The sequence below is a fragment of the Harpia harpyja genome, chromosome 11, assembly GCF_026419915.1.
Source record: "Harpia harpyja isolate bHarHar1 chromosome 11, bHarHar1 primary haplotype, whole genome shotgun sequence".
Taxonomy (NCBI): Eukaryota; Metazoa; Chordata; class Aves; order Accipitriformes; family Accipitridae; genus Harpia; species Harpia harpyja.
This window is the reverse complement of record NC_068950.1, coordinates 37,043,075-37,063,626: the sequence shown is the minus strand read 5'-3', so window position 1 is coordinate 37,063,626 and position 20,552 is coordinate 37,043,075. Positions and strand designations below refer to the sequence as shown.

General features: G+C 37.1%; 1 protein-coding gene across 4 annotated transcripts in view; it reads left to right on the top strand.

Annotated features, from left to right (window-relative positions):
* The window catches only part of SPATA6 (spermatogenesis associated 6), a 46,042-nt gene that overhangs the window by 730 nt on the left and 24,760 nt on the right, over window positions 1-20,552 (top strand). The window contains exons 2-9 of one of the 4 annotated variants that reach the window (XM_052801312.1): window positions 5,237-5,374; window positions 6,919-6,967; window positions 7,846-7,887; window positions 9,263-9,384; window positions 13,953-14,033; window positions 16,657-16,935; window positions 18,580-18,667; window positions 20,408-20,448. In XM_052801312.1, coding sequence (XP_052657272.1) covers window positions 5,237-5,374; window positions 6,919-6,967; window positions 7,846-7,887; window positions 9,263-9,384; window positions 13,953-14,033; window positions 16,657-16,935; window positions 18,580-18,667; window positions 20,408-20,448 — 840 coding nt within the window. Of the gene's footprint in view, window positions 1-5,236; window positions 5,375-6,918; window positions 6,968-7,845; window positions 7,888-9,259; window positions 9,385-13,952; window positions 14,034-16,656; window positions 16,936-18,579; window positions 18,668-20,407; window positions 20,449-20,552 lie in introns of all 4 variants that reach the window. The other 3 variants (XM_052801311.1, XM_052801314.1, XM_052801313.1) reach the window with 3 other exon arrangements.

The following is a 20,552-nucleotide window of genomic DNA, read 5'->3' as shown; positions in this document are numbered from 1 at the left end:
GTGAGCGATGAGGTCCCTGTGAGGGGCAGGATGCGGCACTGGGCGGCTCTGAAGTACCGGGGTGGTGCGTGGCCGGCGCGGGGGTGAGGTCAATAGCTGTGGAAGGGCAAAGTTTTTACGTTAATCATGTCAAGACCGTTCCTGGTGCACTTCGCAAGGTTTTCTGCTTATATACAAGGTGGGAGTAAAGTGAGGGTCTGTATCATTCTCCTGATAGCTTTCAAGAAGTAGTTGGGTTAGATAGTGCTCTGTTACTCTGGAGTTGTTGGCTTCATATGCCCCGGTCGCTGTAATCCAGGGGTTAGGGGCCTCCTCACGGTGCAAGTGCTGCCAGAAAGGAAAACCTGAGGCGCCATCCAAAAAATTCCAGTGCAGATCCAGAAAGTATATACTGGGAAATGGACCCAGTATTCCTGACCGCTTAGCCACTTTTGTTCCCAAACTTCTGTGGCTGCCCTAAAACAGAGCTGTGAATTTCTTCACGTAGATGGTGAGGGTATCACCCTAATGGTGTTGCTCTGATGTCTCAACAGCTAGTGTTTGTCTTCATAATGCAAAGGCCTGCTTGGTTCCAGGAAAGGAGTGGATGTGCTTTTCTTTTCTGTTCCTACTGCTGTGAGCTATTCGTGTTTCAGGAGAGAGTACAGGGAAGGCATTCCTCCAGGGTCATGCTTCTTCAGTTGTGGGGTATTTGTTATTCACCCTGCTCTTAAGACTACAAATAATAGTGGAAAGGGGCAGAACAGGAAATCTACAACACAGATATGAGTGCCCCTTTCAGCACATGTGGGTCATTCAGTTATATCCCTGCTATGCTATATAATTTCCCTCAGATAACCCTTTTAATAAGTGTATTTACTCTGGTTTTGAACACTCAGTTTGCCTTTTTTCCCCACTAGAGCCTACTTCAGCATTTCAGTCTTGTGGTGGTTTGAAAACTTTCCAGCATAAATTTCCTTCTGGCTAGTTGATGCCCTGCTCTTACACAAATGTCAGCATGGGCCTTTCACTTAAATATTTTTTTTCCTTGCTTGGTGTTTGCTCTCTTGATGTATTTTTGGGGCAGCAATTCTGTCATTTCACAATTGATCCTTGTCAGCTAAAGAGACCTGGCTCTTTTGGTAGTATTTTGTGTGATAGGCTCACCAGTCTTCTGATCATCTTAGGGATGGGTGCTACTTTTCCACTTTGAATTTGCATTGATCAGGATTGGAATTGATTTCAGCATCCCAGATGGAGTCTCACTGTTGCCTTAGGTGATGTCAGGGAAAAAAAGTCTAACATTCATCCTATATGTCTTAATATTAGTCTCTTCACAGCTGCACTGCAGTTATGCTGTCATTTATTAACACACTCATCATCTTCCTCTCAGCCAGCTTTGAAGGTTAGCCCCTCCAGTGAAAGCAAAAACTGTTGTTAATACACAGTAGGTGCATCTCATCTCTATTACTGTGGTCCCGCAAACAGGGTTTTTTTATATCTTTTTGTTGATCTCTGATGATTTCTGAATTTTAGTTGGAAAAATTTCATGAAAACACTCTGACTTCTTGTGTCAGGCTCATTAAAAATATTAAAAGGCATGGATCCCAGGATACAGAGAGGAATGGTTTTAATAGTAACCCTCAGCTTGATGCCTCCCAGTTTTACACGTTATTGATGCTGTCCTTTGGCTACTTCTGTACCACCTTAGGACTTTCATACTAACTCCCATCTTCTGCATCATAAGTAATAATTTCTCATGTGGCACCATATGATATCCTTTGTCCAGACAACAGGTTTTCAAGAAAATGTCATGTTTTGCTTGATTGATCTATTTTTATGAAACGTGCTGCTGGGCTTTTTTCTAGTCATGTTTTCCTCCATATCTTTACTCTTTACTTTTGTGTATCTAAATATTCTGATTGATGGGGTTATAATTTTTCATATCTCTTTTTCAGCCTCACATAGGCCTTGCATTTGTTATTTTTCAGCAGATGGTTCTATCCTTGTTTTCATAACATGGGTTTTAATTATGTGTAAGTCCAGCAAGAAATATCACATTCTTTTAGAACCTGGGCTGAATATGATTCAGCCTCCCTGTGGCTCCTTGGTCCGGGCCTAGTGCATACTGGGTAACTTTTGTTTCCATCATTTCATTCTTTAAGTTGTTTTTTTGCTCCTGTATTAAGTATCATTAAAACCAAGGCAAAATATTCATTTGTGTTTGGGGCGTAGATGTGCTGCTTTTCACATCTCGGTTGATGTATGCTTGTGTCCACTTGTTTTCTCCTTGATTGTTTTGTGACTAAAGTCTTGTCCAAATTTCTGATTCCTTTTCCTGTTCTTTTACAATGCTCTGCGTATTTCTCAACCCTTGTTGAAACCTACCCCCTTGTGTCAGAAGTTCTGTCCTCTTTGTTTTTCCCATGCTTCAGGATACAGATGGGTTTTGCTCCTTTTGACTTAATGAAATTCTAAGATCTTTTCCGATCTGAATCCACCAGCTCTTTGGTTTATCTCACTGCTAGTTTTCTTCATTTCTGAAAGGCTGCTCTTCTAAAATGGAAGACTTTAGTTAAAGACCTTACTTGGTTTATCCTGCCATTAATTGAAATGGAATAATTCATGATTGCTCAGACTGAGATTTCATTGTTACTTGGTTTTTTGAGACTAATTTTGGTGCCTACCTCTGCTGCTGGCATTTAGATTGCTCATGTAGCAACAGAATGAAATTCACATTATTCTTCATGTCATTGCTACATGGAGAATTCACAAATGCAAATGCAGCAGTGAAGGTAGGTAAAGCTTTAAGCACTAAGGTGAATTAATAGCATTGTGGATTACTGCTAGGTAAGGAGACTAAAATGGCATCTCTTCACATTGAGAAGATTATTTTTGCAACTCTAAGTCCAAAATGCTATTCTATCTGGAAGCTTGCGCTCAGCAGAAGTTAATACTGTCCATTGCTCTTCATAGGGAACTCGTTTTGATGGTAATGGACAATTAAAGGGATTTTTCAAGGCCTGCCTTTTTCACTGGTTACCTATGCAGCTACAGTTATAGGACTGTGTGTACCAAATGCCATTGGGGGTTGTGGATCAGTAGAGTTCTGTTCCTTCCCATGAGATTAATTCAGTGATTTCTTTATGGCTATTTGTGATGTCCCAGCAACGGGGCTGGTACACATTTTCCATCCTCCTGGGAATTGCCGCAGAGAAGTCCAGGGTAACACTGTCCTAGATGTTTATCATAGTTCTCCTGATTGGTTGTAAGATCAGTTAATTGCAGCATTGCTATCCCTCTGCCTTAGCTGATCCATAGATAATACTATTACAGTTTATAAAATGGTCCCTCATCCTGCCTGAACAGTTTGCAGTCAGATACGAGCTTCAGTTTGTCTCCTCAGTGTTACACAGCTCCATGCATCACATATTACAACACAGATTTCATGAACTGCGGATATACATGTGTGATTCATTTTTTGAGCTGGTTTAAAAAGTTACATGAACATGCAGAATTGGTGTTCCAGCCCAGGCAATGAGTTGTGCAGTTTATCTTAAGGGTAGTAGAAGCACAAGTTTCCACATGTGCTGTCTTGCCCCACATGCTGATTTGTAAGAATTTATTTTCTTTTACAGGTTAGCCAGAATAAATAGCACCTGTTGTTTGCAGTTTTGCCCTCTCTGATGTCTTCAAAACTCTCACATTTCATCTCAATCAATAGGCAAATATTCGTTGCCTTCTCTAAGGTAAAAGGCACGAAACCCCAGCTAAAAATTACTGTAAATTCTACAAAAATGTCAAGAAGAAAAGCAAGAACTAAGCTAATATGACTTGTATGTAGTTTGGGGAATCTTGCCTTGTATGAATGAAAACTGTCTCTTTCACTCACTCCTATTCACACTTGCAACTGCATGAGTGTCATCCAAGCTGTTTAATGTTTGACAGTCTGTTTCAATTGGGATATCTATTATTCTGGCACTTTTCTTGCAGATTTGAAGGCCTTGTTTACATGGAGAAGAACCCCCTTTTTTTTTTTCCTCCTCAGATATTTATGAATAGAAGCACTTTTTTTTTAGCTTACACTGTATCTATAATAATCTATTACACATTGGTTTCTGTTATTTCTTTCACCTGAGGCTGTTTTTCTGCTGTTTATATAGTTTTCTTTTAAATCCAGTTAGGATTTCTCAAGTAAAACATTCATTTGGGAGTAGGAGACTGTAACCAAACCACTTATTTTAATTCCTGTCACTCTCCTTTGTCTTTCTACCTGGCAATTGAAAGTCTGAACGCTTTCTCCAGCAACCTTATGTTGGAAGAGACAACCTCATATTTATTATACTGCGATAAAAAGTGAGCAGTAGAACTGAAGTGAAAGGTGACTATTCTCTGGCTGGGTAATAGAATAAAACCATGTGGCTTGGAGAAAATAGCAAATAGTTTTGCAATGAGTTGTGTACATCCTTGCAGTGAAAACGCAAGTAAGAATGTCTGATGTTCATCAGAGCTTTAAAAACATACCAACTTCTTCTTACTTAAAGAATAAGAATTGTCCAGAGAAGGTTGAGAGATTAGCGGCCATATCTGGCAGGCTAATGAGGAGCCTTCCCTGCCTTGAGTACCCTCCGAGGTGGCCAAACTTCTCAGATAAAACTTTGTGTGCTGTGTGCCTGACAGTAACGGAACAACAGTTGCTTTTTCGCATTTACATATTAGAAGGCAAAGTTAATATAATATTTGTAAATAAACTTGCCCTTTTTGGTGGCTGGACAGACTATGGGTGTCTAAGCATGTACATTTCCCAGCTTCATTCTCTCTGTAGCTAGGCTAAAATTTGGATGGGTTTTTGTGTCTTGGCATCACGTAGACTTCATTCTACATGACTCTCTTCATATAGAACCTGATGTGACCTGTGATGATTAACTTATATAGTCAATGCATGCCTTTTAACTGTATTAACCTGGGATTGGGATACCAGGGTTCAGTTTTAGTTGAAGGCAATACAGTATCTTTACTTACAGTAAGAAGAATTTGGTCCTGATTATTTTAAAATAGTGACTATTTTTCCTGGTCAGTCTGTACCAACAGAATTGCTTTAGAAAAGAATTTTTTTCACTCTATCTAGTCTGTTACAATCTGACTCTCAGAAATCAACCATTTCAGCCTTGACCATTTCACTTTTATCTTGAAACCAGACATTACTTCTATAACTGAAGTTGAGTTTGTTTAATGAATGTGTTTGTTACTCTTACAGATAACTTGCCCCGGAGTGCTGCTGAAAGACAAAGAGGAACTTTATCTCAGTGTGTCTGTACTTGGGCAGTACAAAAAAACTCAATGCGTCCCTGCAGCATTTCCACTCTTCTTTCAAGAAAAACTAGTGTTTGAAAAGGTAAGATAATGTCAAGAGCTAATACGAGCCAAATAAAACCCATCCCAAACTCCACAAAAACTCACTGCAAAGCCCCTGAGCACAAGTAATCACACTAAGGATGGCATAGTATTATAACTCCTGCTTCTCTTCAGCACAGAGGAGGTGTGTGCCTATATTATCCACACGATGACTCAAGAATTATGCGTACTGAAGATTATAATGTATGATGAGACTTTTTAGGTGTTTGTTCATTCTTTTGTGAACTGTCCTTTTTCTGTGTCTGTTTTCCTGGCTTGGAAGGAACGGAATGTTGTTGTTCTAAGAATTATGGCAAGGTGAAGAACAAAGACTGTGCGATATAGGAGAGTCAACTTAATTTAGTAGAAAGATAGAATAGCAGCTCAAGCCTTTTTGGTGACATCTTTTTCCCTTTGAGATGCTTTTTTCATGGTTTGTCACCAGAATTCCCGGGTTGGTACTCTGGCCTTATAATTTATGGTTGTTTATCACATATTCTGAGTCCCTACTAGCTTCATTATTAGTACCACAGGGATAATGAAACACAGTATCTTACAGATATGATCTGGCTTCTTGACTACCTATGAATAATAATACTTTGCCCTTTCTAGTTCTTTTCCTTTAAGCATCCCCCAGCACTTTGAAAACCAGACTGAGTAAACATCAGTGATGCTCTGGTGATGTGAGTAAGATACAAACAGTGATAATTTCACCAGCTACTGAAGAGTAAAAAAGACTATAGTTCTTTAAAGGCAAACGTACCACAAACTACGTAAGGGAAATGTACTGAATACTGTTTTCATTGTAATTTAGGGGAACTCCAAGACACCAGGATCTATCTGCTTACAAAAGAGGTGAACAAGAAAGCTGAGAATAATATCTGTCTTCTTACAAATAGCTATTGAATAGGTGTAGATATTTGTGGAGCACCAGTATTTGGTGGTTTTTAGTGTTTGGTACCTTGAACAGTGAAGTGATCTATACCACTCTCCTGAGACTTTTGTATAGAGTTAGGGGGAAGCCTATTAGCCTCTGAATATCCACTGCAACATCCTCCCCTATTCCTTGCCATTTATTCACATGGGATTCAGGTTAAAAAAAACGCTGAACAGTACTCTGTACATGAATAGTCACTTCCATGAAAATGAAGCTTAAAGCATTACTAATATGTTGAAGAACATATTCTTCATCTATCAGAATTCTAGTATATTCAGCAATTTATCTTTGTCTCTTGAAACTTTCTCAGACAATACTTACCTCTACGTGTTCAACTCTTCACAATACCTCCTAATTTAAATATGGAGAGGTAACCCTGAATGGCTAGAAAGCATATGGCAAGAACTGCTAGCTTTCAATGAATTTGATCATGCGCCAAATGATAATTTCAGTTACCTTTATTTTTCCAGTAGGAATAGGACTCTTGGCAACCATCTGAAGCAAGGAAGAATATTGATATTTTTTTTTTTTTTTCCTTCTCTTTCCCCAGAGGTCCATCTGATGACTTCAACTGTGCCGTTATTATTATTTATTAATTTATTTTCCAGGCATTTGCTGATGTAGTTGATCCTGGAGACCTTGTGGAGTTACTGGAAAGTAGGTTCTGCTTTTTATGAATACTATGTTGTATGCATTAATGTCATGCATGTATGGGCTCTAAAGACTTTTTAGAGGTTTAAAGTATGTGATAATTTTTCTATCAAGAGCCTGTTCTCTGAAAAGCTAGTGGGTAACCAATGTAGTATATCATGTACTAAATAAGTGGGACCCTAGCACTAGTGGGTTTTCAGAATAGAAAATTTGTTGTCAGTGCAGGCAGAGGTTTTTTGCTATCTTTGGTTACTAGTAACTTACTGAAAATACTGTTAGCTAACAAAATGCCTCTAGAAGTGTATGCCATATGCTTTAGAACAGGAAAAGTGTAAAAAGTCATAATTAATGGAAAATCCATGTGGTTATCCAGATAGGTAATGGATCCTTTACCTGATCATTTGTTTCATTAATTTTCAAATAATAGAAGCATAAACTTTTGATTTTTGTATAATTATTCTTTTTATTTTTTAAGAGAATTACATGTCTTGCCACATGTGGAGCATAATGAATTGTAGTGAGACAACATTGACCCTGAACTCAAACTCCAGCAACTCATACTGGGAGTTAGTTACCTGAAAAAGTGGCAAAGCTTGCATTATCTTCTTTAAAAGAAGGACAAACTTGGCAGCAGATAGAACTTACCAAGTTCTAAGTCAAATTTAGAGTTGTCATTTGTACACTGCTAATGCCATTGTGTTCCTCTGTGGTATTTATGCAAGCTGTTCTTAATTTTTTCTTATTGTTGGTGTAGTGGAAATAGTGCAGCTATGTATAGTGCTATGAAGCTTAAATCAGTGAGCCGTTTTCTTGGGTTTTGACTATGAGAATTACTTTCCACTTCAGTTTTTTTTTAACTCATGAAAAAACTTTTTCCTTTCTAGTTGACACAGCAGTACTTGAACTAATACAGCTTGTTCCTCCAGGTATTGTATCAGTCTCTTCATAAATTATGCAGTTTAATAGGTGAATTTCCATGAGGACATTGCCCATTACAGCACAATCACTTTTTCCAACTCACAAACAACATAGAAAGCTCTTCAACAAATAGTCCTCTGAATATAAAATGTTAATAGATCAAGAGGATCTCATTCTTGAAAGAGAATAATAACTGAATATTGAAATGTATCATACTCAGGCTTAGGAAAGTGATAATATTTAAAAAATGGAAAATAAACTGAAATCATCTAGTGCACACTTATTAACTGCATCACAATTCACTTGCAAAGTGGCTGTCTGTGAAATTTCAGAGTGCATAATCTTGTTCTCAGAATGACACTTTTTTCCTTCCATTTTAATGGTGACCATTGGGAAAACTCTTATCCTCACTATAAGTATTATAGGTCTCTTGGGATATGTGAAGATAATAAATAGCGATTTGTCATACTTCTGTTATTGGTTTGTGTGATTATAAAAATCTATTTTAATGAAATTCAAGTGTTCCCATGAATAATGTAAATCTGCATTTTATTGGAAATAAAGTCAAGTTTTAAAGAGGACTCATTTGGAAACTGTGGTATTAAAAGCACTCTCTGTCACTTGTCCTTAGTACTTTCAAGGAAACGATTGCTTCTCTCAGGTAACTTACCAGACTGTTTACTTGAAGAAATGTACTGAATGTGGATTTTTGTTGTGGGAGGGTAAAAGATCTTGGGTAAGGAATTTAATTTTCAGGGGTCAGAGATAGGTGTGATACAGCCCAACATAAGCTTACAAGATGACTGCAATAGCACAATTTAAATTTTTTTATAATATACATTCAAGGTTTTCCCCTAAAGAAAATATGTTTTTTAAAAAGTAGCAAACCAGCATAGTGAGAAAATCTTGAGATAATGATTTTGATGTTGCTTGCGTTTCTTTTTTACTACTATGCCTACTATTACTACTACGCCTACTATTACTACTACTGTAATATGGAATGATAAAGTTTTTCATAAGGGATTGGCTGCCATTAAAAAAAATACTAGTTTCTTCTGTGGCATGGAAGGGAAAGAAAGAGGAGAACTACTGAAGAATTGCTTAGAGAAAAATTCTTATATGTCTCTTAAAGAAGATTGTGTTAACTGTTCTATAATTTTTTTACAATAACAGTAAAACATACTTTCAGAGTAGATTCTGCCCATTTCTGCTGATAATTTAACCTGATGAGGTTATTTCCTAGTGTGATACAAGTTTTAGAGCCATGTTGTTAATTTGTAAAGAACAAAATTTATCTTAGTTTCAATATGGTCTTGTGTGTGGTGTCTGTACTCTATGGCTTTATCTGTTTTCCAATTAAAGCATATATTTTCTTTTTAGTAGGAAAAGTTCTAGCTACGTATGAAGAAAATACAAGAGACTTCCTGTTCCCTGACCCTAAGCTTACCCACGGGCACCATGGTTTAGATCGTGAGATTTTAATGAAGAGGTCCTCTTCTTTTACAGTGAGTGAATATCTGTGGATTGTATTTATGATACAGTGTGTTTCACTGAAGAAACCCCTTGAACTACTTCAAATGAAAAGTGATTACTTCTGACAGATTTTGCCATTTCAGGTGTTGAATGTACAAATCTACAGTTGAACTTTGGCGAAGGTATAATCTTTTTTCAAAATGCTTCAAGAAATTATTTAATGTGAAAAATTTAGTTTGCACTTGGTTTGCAGTGTAGCACCGTGACATGTCTTGTGTTCAGTTTAATCTGTGGTGCAGTTGGTAGTTGAAGGGATGCAAGAGAAGAGGGAGATGTCCTATCAACTTCACGGTTCTTAACAGATAAACCGTGTAACCGTCCCTTCTCAGTCTGTCTTTGTAGCATTTTGTTTCAGACTACTTTTTGTACTGTTTAGGACAGTGACAGCCAGTACAAGCTTATAGTGCTATGCCATCTCACTTGTGGGCCTCCCTGTGGTGCAAGGTCACCACTAAAATAGTAAGTAACTGAAATATAGCTTAGTGCTGCATGATTGTTTTTCAGTTCCAAAGCCTGTTTCTTAAGGTCTGTTCAGGCCATTCACACTCATTTAGTAACTTGCTTTTTCTACAGTTTCAAAAAAGCTGTCATAAACGACAACAAATTGGCAGAACGAGTGCAATGAATTAATGTTAATTTTCTGGAGATAGGGGCTCAAATACATAGTAAATGAAAATGAATTCATCTCACACTGCCCTTTCATAGAGTTTGGCTGTTGAATCTTGGGTGTCAGTGGAATAACTCAGGAAGGCACTTTGAAGATTATGGTGATGATGTGGGAGATGTGTGTTTGGGGTTTGTTTTGTTTGTCTTATTTTGGTTAAGTTTTACTAGCAGATTGGCAGGACATTTGGATTGGGAAGATAGGGACTCAGTTGCCCTGTCCATTGTGATTGGATTAAAAACACATGGCAGGAGGGAAATGCTGGTTAAAGGTCATTGATATCTTTTAGCTGGTATAATCTTTCCCTGCAAGGGCAACCTGGAAATTGCCCGGTCACTTGCAATTAGAAGTGCTAATTTGGTGTCTAATGCTGTGTTACATTTGAATGAATTAAAGCTGTGATTTTGTGATACAAAATGTATAGTTCTGCGGCAGCTTAAACTGTCCCTGCAAAAATTATTTTAGCCATTATTTTTTGGCCATAGCATCTCTTTGATATGACTTATCCTATGCATGTTAGTGGTGACTCATGGGAGGGGGTAGGACTGTATTGCTTCCATATTACTTATAGAATAGGTACTTTCCTGGTGTTGAGAAAGAATAGATAGGGAGGTAGTAATAATACCACCTCATTTAGCAAACTGGTTTCAGATTTTTTATAAATGCAATTTAATGAATCTTTGTAGAAGCAGAGCCACTAGAGAAGTTTGTTGGACTGAGTTCTTTAATACAAAAATTATGTATTTTCTAGTAAAGAGAAGGTGCCATAATTTGTGAGCTGTGAGAAGATGTGATCAGAGTCATTTGGATGTGTAGCTGAATGATGACACTGTAGTAGCTTTAAAAAGTTGGCTGATATAAGACAGAAATATACTTCCATGTCCTTGGGAGCAGTGTAAATGAAATCCATCTCTGCCCTGGAACGAGGACTGCAGAAGCATCTGTTGCTCCGTTCCATCTCCATCTCAGAAAGAACAGTTTAAGAAAGGATTTTGGCATACTGACCCCGATTTCAGGAATAATAAAGAAGCTGTGTTTGATGGAATTGGAACGAGGCTCCCAAAAAGAACCTGAGGTTCCTCTCCTTGCTTGCCAAATGGGATACCTGTGAGAGGATTTTTACCTCCAGTAGAAATGCGGTCTCAAACGCCTCCATCTCCTAGTGGTCTCTAAGCTTTACTGGCAGGTATCTCCTGCTAACTCTCAGCACCAAGCACTGAATGTGAATGCTAAGCAAAAGGGAAAGTGTTAAAAAAGGTCGTGAGAACCCTTACATTATTCCCATGCTAGTCAAGCCATGTTCATCCCACATGAAAAGTTATTTATAGCTAGCTGAGATGTTGAGTATTGACTGACAGCTGTGCTTCACTGGCACTTTGATTCACAATAAATTTGTCTTTTATTAAAAAAAATAAAGGTAGCAACAGCAAGGTTACGGTTGTGGAGTTCAGATAGGCAGTGACAAGCAGTGTCTGATTAACACTGCTAATCTGCCAGTTGGAAGAAATCCCAAGTTGAGAGGATCAGAACTCCTCCAGAAATCTGGCACTTGGCTGATAATGTCTCTGGCTAAATGTCTTATGAGGCTTACAAACACAATACGCATACAAGATGTGCCTCAAGTTATCTCTCCTGGTCCAGTGTTGCCCAGCTGAGGCTTTTGCTGGCTCTTCTGTATTACTCTGCAACCCTTGCCTTTCAGAATATGTTTAAGCGTTGACTGGTGGTGACTTCTTACAGACATTCTTATCTCCATTCCCCACTCTCATGCAGTATTTGCCATGTTACTTAAAACAGTTTCTTTTTAGTTATGCTATCTTTCGTTAGCATACCAATACAAGACCTATTATATTCATATATACTTTTTTAAGCTACAGACTTGTACACATGCTCCTTACAGTCAAAACCACATATTAGACTTGTTTTCTAACTTGTGTTCTTCTAAATATGAACCACCTTTACGGTTTTTCTATGATCAAATTAATACTATGTCCATGTCACTTCAGTTTAATGACTGGTACGGGAGGACTGACAAGCCTGGTCAGGGCTGCAGATACCACTACGCGGGAGGCAGAAGAATAGATCCCAAAAACTTTCTGGCTGGATTTTCATTTACAGTTATGTTTGGGGCTATATGGCAGTCTTTACATAATACTATATTGAATATCCTTCAGCAATCCCTAGTTTGGGAACTGCAGAAAATAGCAGAACTCTGATTGCTTTTGGCCTGTAAGTTACTTTTGACATATCCATGCCTATGTATGTGAGTGTCATCCTGTATTCCCTCTCCACAAACCATTTCTCTAAAGAAACCATGGTTTTGTGTGATTTTTTAGCTATGAGCATTTAACAATTCAGTAATCATTCCCAGTCTCTGTAATAGCAGTAGGTGCTCTGTTGTTGCTTTTTATAGAAGACTTACTGATTCTGATGTGTCCTTTTTTAAATTGTTGATAGCACTTGACAATTCATTAGTAATAAAAATGAGTTGATTAAAGATGGTCAGCTTTAAAATCTCTTTTATATGCCATAACTTGACTTGATTGAATCCTGGACTCTGTTAATTGCTATGACTGAGCTTTCTTGGCATTTTTGTCATTTCATTTCCATAATCTAACCTGGCGCCAGATCATATTCCCTTATGGGAAATCAGTATGTGTTTAGGCAGGTGGTAGAGAATAGTTTGGTTAGCAGTAGACTTTCACTCATGAATTTCCTGCTAATTCTTAAGGATGTGGGGTAGAGTCACAAACAGACCAGCTTCTTTCCATTTCTCAGTGATTTTGTGTGTTCATGTGCACAAATGCCCAGGCACACAGATGCCTTGGGGCAGCAAACTCTGTCTGTGTTGAAAAAAGAGGGTAGAAAGTTCTAGGGACCCTTGATTCCTTCTTTGCTTCTGCAGAGCTGTGTAAGCTGCACATAGATCATTCCCACTTTTTTATAGTGTATGTGGCCTTTAGTTCTTTTATGCCTTTTTTAATGTTGCTGTTTTGGGAAATAACACTTGTATGTCATAATCTCTGCCATTTGCACCCAGGAAATTTTGTATAAATTGGCCAAATTTAGCTAAATCTAACAGGAAATAGAGCTCTGAGAGGTATTATGTTTCTAGACATGGCCGCAGTAAAAGAAGATGAGTTGAACAGAAACTGTTAGCCCTGTAAAGACTGAAGGACCTGCCAGCCATTAGTACATGTGTACTGGTTGACCAGGAGGCCCAGCTGGACGCCACTGATTCCAAATTGGTCAGGCTAGGGCTGCCTTTTGCCATCCACATGTGTAAGAGGGGATTGAGAGGAAGTGGAACATGATTATAGAATATGGGAGACAATCCACAGAAATCAGACTTTGCTCTAATAGTTATAGAATAAAGGGTATTCTTAATCATACTGTTACAAATGAGTAGTTATTTGCAGTGCAATTGACTAATTTTCAAAATGTTTTTACAAAAAAGATTGTACAATTGAGACTACTTAGAAATAAGTTTCCAAAGTTAGCGTTAATGAAACTTAGGCATTAACTCTAGCGTTCTAGAGCATGACTGGAATTTCTATTGATGCTATATAGCATGGCATGAAAAAATCTTTAAAAAGTACTTTTGACAAAGAAATGTATTGAAATAAAAGTCAGACCTTAATTGTTGTACAAAAGCAATATAATCATCTGTAATTGAATTGTCAGAAATGCAAATGTTAGCATCTTGACATTTACCGTTGCTGTTCTGTCTTTTCTAATTATCTTTATTAAAGGCTGAAATTAACAAAGGAAATGGCTGAAAATTAGGAATGGTTTGTTACATTAGGTGACATTTACTTCTTTGATACCCTTTATCTTGAGTTGGAGCTTGATGTTCAATTATTGTCTCTCTTCTAGGGAATTGCACCAAAATTGAGATTTTCTACAAGCTCCCTTATTACAGAAAGTCTGTTAAGCTCAGGAAGGAGTCATATACAGGTTAGCATAATTTAATTGTTTGCAATTTAATTTCTAGATTTAATATTGATAGCCTTGGTTCCAATTTTTACATATGCTGCTCACTTCAAACTTTTCTCATTCTTTTGTTGTGGTTAAAGCAGTTATCATGGGTGCTTGACAACTTGATTAAATTTTTAATCAAGTATGAGTAAAGAGTGGGTTTGGTGCATGACAGTAAATGCTGAGAGTTCCTTGAATCTGAAACAATTATCAGCTGCTATGTTCTGTGATCAGCTGAAGTGTCAATCCCTGGTGTATTTGTAGGTGGGAAGATGCCTTCTCACCACTTTTTACTGACACTTAAAATTAAGGACAATGAAAGCTAGGTGAAGTCAAGAGAAGGTACATTATCAAAAACAAACCAATTAATTTAATTGTTTTCCGTAATGATATCAGTAACAGTAATGAAGATTTTTGTTGCAAAGGCTGTCACCAATATTAATCTGGAAATGCTCCTTCTGCAATGAGCAAAGTTAAAGGTGAAGTAGCTGAAGAGACTGGGGAAAAAAAACCCCTCTCTGATGTGTTTGTTCATTTGGTAGCACGCTTCTCTGGTCTCATGGATTGGAATTTTTGTTGGGATTCCTGGCACAAGCTGTCACGTAAAGTTACTCTTACGTCCTCCTCTTTTTTGCTATGTTATTGAAAAATGGTGCAGGTTCATTAAAATGGAACGGTTGTCAGGAAGGCTTGTGTGCAAAGACGGTTACGTGACTTTGACCTCTTTGTGGCATTGGTAATTAGTTCACTGAGAAGTTTCTTCCAATTTTAGCAAACAAAATGTATTGAGACACTTAGATAAACAATAAAAAAAAATCAGTGAAAATTGTCATTGTCAGAAAACTAACTTCACTGAAGGTGACTTCAATAAGGGCAGTTTGATTTAAAATTTAAAATGTCCTTAAAAGTATTTAATGTGTTATGAATGGCATATCAAATTTGCATATGTTGCAGTGAAGGTCTAGTTTCACGATTGGTGTAAGCCAGAATTCACATTTCTGGTGAAATTGAAATTAATCTTAGAGAATTAGGTCTGGTTTTGTTTGGTCCAGTTCCATACTCTAGCTCACTACCAGCTGCACAAGTGCTAGTACAGGCGTGAGAAAGACAGTGGCATGAATAGTCTGTGTGATGCCAGATTCAAACTATGTTGATGCAAAACAAACACACAGCCTCAGCCTCATTCATTGTTGGGTGTAGAGGGAAAGGCTCGAAGGCAAGCTGGACATTTTATTTCTGGGTTCCTCTGAACTGAAGTAGTGCATGCAACATTCAGATTTAACACTAACATCAACTTCCTCAAGCTTGAAAAAGAATTTCTAACAGGAAGAAAAGTCTTGCTATACCATTATTTTGTATCTTTTATAACCTGTGATTTTGGGCCAAATTTGACCAAAACCGCTAATTATCCATACTGCGGTATTCAAAGTTAAAACATGCTGCTGACTAAGTAGCCTGATAAGAGTTGTATAATCTAGAGTGCCTTGACCTATAAAGTTTGTAGAGTAATTGAATGCTCATTTAATGCCAGGAATTACAAAGGAGTGATAATGTATTTCAAACAGAACTTCGATGTTGGAAACAGTTTCCCAGAATTTGAAATTGGTCACTGAAGAAGTTAATGGTTACTTGGAGGTGGTGTCAGTCCTGATTGTTAGGTAGCCTTTGCTGGTAATGACAACAACAAAAACTACAACAGCACCACCCCCATCCTATGTGCTGGGAAGGGAGGTGGTGAGGTTGGTTGTTCCTCCACTTTCCTTTTTTCTGCTGTCTGTAGGTGTTTTAAAAGCAGTGTCAACTCAGACATAGACTTTTAAGGCAATATGTGATAATGGTGGGATTTTTATAAATTTTAGCTACAGAAATCCATATTTTGGATGTCAAGTGCCGGTTGTACAAATAAACAGCTGCTTTGCCTCCTCCTTTGCAAAAGTATTCATGATTTGAGAGGATCTTTTGAAGATGGTCTTTAAAGGTTTTTTTGGGGGGGGAAGTGTTGGGTTTTTTTGCTAAACATAGCTTCTTGATTATAACTCTTTAAAGAACTAGTAAATTCACCATAATCCAAGAAAATATACATTTCAGAGAATGTAATTATGCTTCTTGTGAGGCTTTAGGCAACTCTAAATGTATATAATTGAAACTATTAAATAGGCTTCTATTTTAATCTATGTATTTTATTTTGAAGGGTAAGAAATTTAAAAGGTTAAAAAAAACTTTAAACAGATGAAAAAATGCTTCAAATCTCTGTATGTCCAATCCAGGTAAAGTTTATGTTAAATGAACTTGTGACAAAATTCAGTTTAATTTTTTTTTACAGTCTCTGTACACTAACTGTGTGAGAGAACTAATTGGGTAAGTATTAGATACTTAACATCTAACATGTAGTAATGTGTGTTTTAACCTTGTTCTGGTTTCAGAGAAAATGGTAAATCCATTGTTGTTTTTTAAATTGCTGTTTGATTATAGTTTTGTGAGGGGAGCTTCAGCTGACATGGCGTCTATTTCTGTTTAAATTATTAGTTCCCTGTTTGCATTATTTTCGGTGATCTTTGTTCTGCATGCTGTCAAACCAGATAACATCTCTTTTTCACTTTAGGGTGATTTGAATTGGGTACATCACTCAACCCCAAATGGAAAATTGGAAACACAGTTACCAAAGAAAAATTCTGTTTCACCTGAGAAAAGCAGGCACAACTTAGCAACAAAGAACTACGAGCAGCCTACAATAGCTTCTAAATCACGTTCTCCATCTCCATACACAAAAAGACGAATGTGTGAGCTATCAGAAGAAGCCAGGCAACGACTGGCCCATTTAAACCTTGGTCCTTATGAATTCAGAAGAGAAACCGATAAACCTCCATTTGTAGTTAGACGGGTTTGTATTCTTTCCAAAGTGCTTCCAGCTTAAGCTCAGATCAAATATTGTTCTTTCACTAAATACTGCTCCAGAAATTCATTCAGCTCTTAGTTTAGATGAATAATTTTTCTCTCCTTAACAGTCTGTCACATAGTGATTTAAATGTAAAATTAACTAAAATAAAATTTCTTTTATCCGCATTAGTAACAGACAAAGATCAAATTCTTTCATGAATATCTTGGTTAAATTCTCTGAGGCCCCATTTCTTTTCTTCCAGTGCACTAGACAGGATAATAGGTGTATAAATTCAGCTTGGAAGTAATTGATATTAGTATTAAAAATTCCTGAATAAGACTTTAAAGAAAGAGTGTCTAGTCACATTACGAACACTTACACTTCCTCTCTTTCAACTTTTTTTATGTTGGCATCCTGTGATCTTTGAAACAGTTCCTTTGCTCAGAGCTACATCTCTAATGCTTTGACTTAGAGTTCATAACCAACCTGACTTTAGCACCTTAGCACCCGCATAAGGACTTTTTGCTAACTGTACATCAAAAATTGTTCTGAAATTAGGTACTTATTTAAAGAAACTGTGTTTAAGTGCTCGAATACGAAGGGGCCACATTTCCCAGCCTCTTGGGGGATCATATTCTCATATTACTTTTTTTTTCTCTTCATTTTTCTTATGGTTGCAACAATCCTTTATTTTTAGAAAACTACTTTGAATGTGTAGGGGCACAAAAGGGATTGTTCTGATTCTGTGCTATGACATTATGATCTGTCTACAATTCTGGACACTTGTCACAGCCATTGAGATAATTTAGTGTTTAATTAGTTTGCTTCTCACTTTATTTAATTTTTTTCTAGTTTATGTACAAATGAATTAATGATAACTTGTCAAATTTTAGAATTATTTTCCAAGTTTTATTCTACGTATAGGTACCTTTTAGAGATTCAGATTAGCCTTAATAATCCATTAATCATTCATCAACCTACTGTTTCTCTCTCTCAGATATTTTTCTTTTAACTCCTTTTAATCAATTCTTCTGTTTTTTGATCTATAGGTGAAGTTCACAGTTTAATTATAGCATCTTTAAACACTGATTATTGATTTCGATTGCGTAGTTATGTTTGTACAAAAAAGAAAAAAGCTTGTCTCTTAGTGTACCATATCCTGACTCATGGCTTTTCTAGATTGAGAATGCTCCTTTTAGGGCATCTTTACTGCTGAGAACTCTTTTGGCCTGGAGATTTTGCGTTACATGAAGATTAAAATTAGATTATGCTAAATGTAACTTTTTTAATCAGGAAGAGATTCAGATCTCTTGGTAAGATCTGAACTATCTGGAATAAATATGAGATACCAAGAATTGTTGGAAAAGACTGCAGACATTATAGATGAAGGAGAAACTATCTGCATTTTTTTTTTCTTTGAACAGTATGATATTCAGAGTTTTCTAGACCTTTCTAGCACTGTTTTTGTTTATGCACAGTAATGCTAATAATACACATGAGCAAAGTGTTGTGAAAATAGTTTTAAATAGTATTTAAATAAGAATAAAATATTTCAGAAAGGACTAGATGTGATCTTACGAACGAAAACAGATAAAAATAGGAATTGATACATCTGATACTGAGCATTTTAACGTATTTTTGCTTCAGGTTGAACAAACAAGTCCTGGTATTAAACTTCATACCTGGTGTCCCATGCAAGAAAGCGCAGCGGAAGCCTGGAACAAGGTAGACCATGGTCAGTATTTTCTACTATATATCTCATTAATGCTTTTGTTTTCTGCAGTAGTTTAGTGAGGTCATTTTGTTTGGGGGTTTTTGTTTTGTTTTGTTTTTTATTTATTATAAAAATGTCAGTCTATAATGGAGAAAAAGCTGTTCTTTCTTCCTAAGAATAGGAAGAATACTGAATAAGCTACTGCTGCAGAAGGTGGTTTTGAATAGTTCTTCACCTCATGGAACTTGGAACATAGTTCTACATGATACGAAAGTAGGAGTAGAAAATACCAAAGTCAAAGCGAGTGCTCTGTTTCACTCCATTTGTTTTGATGAGCTGGATAGTGGAGCAGATCTACACCACAGTCTGTGGGTGTGTTGGTCAGGCTTGGAGTATTGATCGTTTTGAAGTTCAAGGGCTCTGTTGCTGAATAATGTTTATTTCAGCAGTATTTGTGAGTAGTGGATCAGTGACTTACCATTATTAATGAGCAGCCAGGATGTGCTCCAATACCTGCTTCAGCATTCATTGGTGTCAGTAAGTGAGGGTTTAATAAAAGGTGTGGGACCAGAAATTTAAGGAAGTACCCTAAAACTTGATTTTATTGCATGCATCTGGCAATATGAGGATTTTGATAAGTCTCATCAGTATTAGTTTGTTATGTGTGCTCTGCCTCATTTTTATTGTGCCTCCTCACCAATTATAAACTGTTACATAGCAAATCATTATGAACTTGTTATTTTACATTTGTTGTTTGTAGTAGCACTGGGTGCAGGATTTTAAAGGTTTCACATTCCCTTTGTGTTCATACTTACCAATCTGTAGTAGCTGGATAATGTAACAGACTTATTATCACCTGATACCATTGCATACTTACGAAATGAGTTGGTGGTTTCTGGCCAGTGGTTAGGAGACCGAAACCTACCTCACTATTAATATCCAGAGGATTCACTGGTCACTTGCCTGTGTCTCGAGGCTTAACTGTTAACTTCTGAAAAAAACAGATTCCTAGGATTAGAAATCTTAATACTGACAGTAGAGTTTAGTCCTTTCTTGTTTTTGTGCAGGTAGCTAGTAGAGGGGTGTCTTTACATTGCTGTACAGCATAGAAGTACCTCTTTGGGCTTGGGTCACAGTGTGTGGGTTGTTCAGTACAGACTGCTATAACTGATCAAGAAGGCAGACATAATTTAATGTCAGTCCCTCAGGGATGAGGTGTGTATTGACATTGGTGAAACATCTGAACCCCATATGGACCTAATAGTTTCCCCACGTATGTTTCCATGTGCTTCATACTCATGTTTGTGGGTCAGTGGTGAAGGAAGGAATGAAGAGGTGACAGGAGGAGGGAGAGGTGGTCATAGGGAAGCTTGTTCAGAGAAGATTAGCAAAGTAGTGTAATGTACATGAGAATTTTGGGGAGTGGTACAGCTTGATTTTATACTGATTTAGGCAATTAATAGCTTAACAAAATGTGCCACTTCTGTCTATGCAGAAGACGGTGCGTACACTGATTCATTATTATAAACATTGTATTCCATTAAATGTGAAGTCATTGTTTTCAGCTAAAGAAAGTGATTTCCTGAAATATACTGAGGAGACTGCTTAGAATTTCACAATGTATAATGATAATAGTAATAAATTGCTTTAGTACTGTTTGGGAGGAGTGGTAAGCTGTTTTGTAAAAGATTACATGTAATTTAGGATATTTGGATTTTCTTTTGAATTTCTTCTGGGATGCACCTGTTTTTCTTTCTCCAGATCCTTCTCTTCTTGGTAGCTACAGACCCAAGAAAGCCAAAGTGAGTACTCCGAAGTGCTATTGTTTACACATTGTTTTTTGGGAAGGTCTGATTAAGAAGAATTGTCTTGCATAGGTATTTTTGAAATTTTATCTACCGTAGCA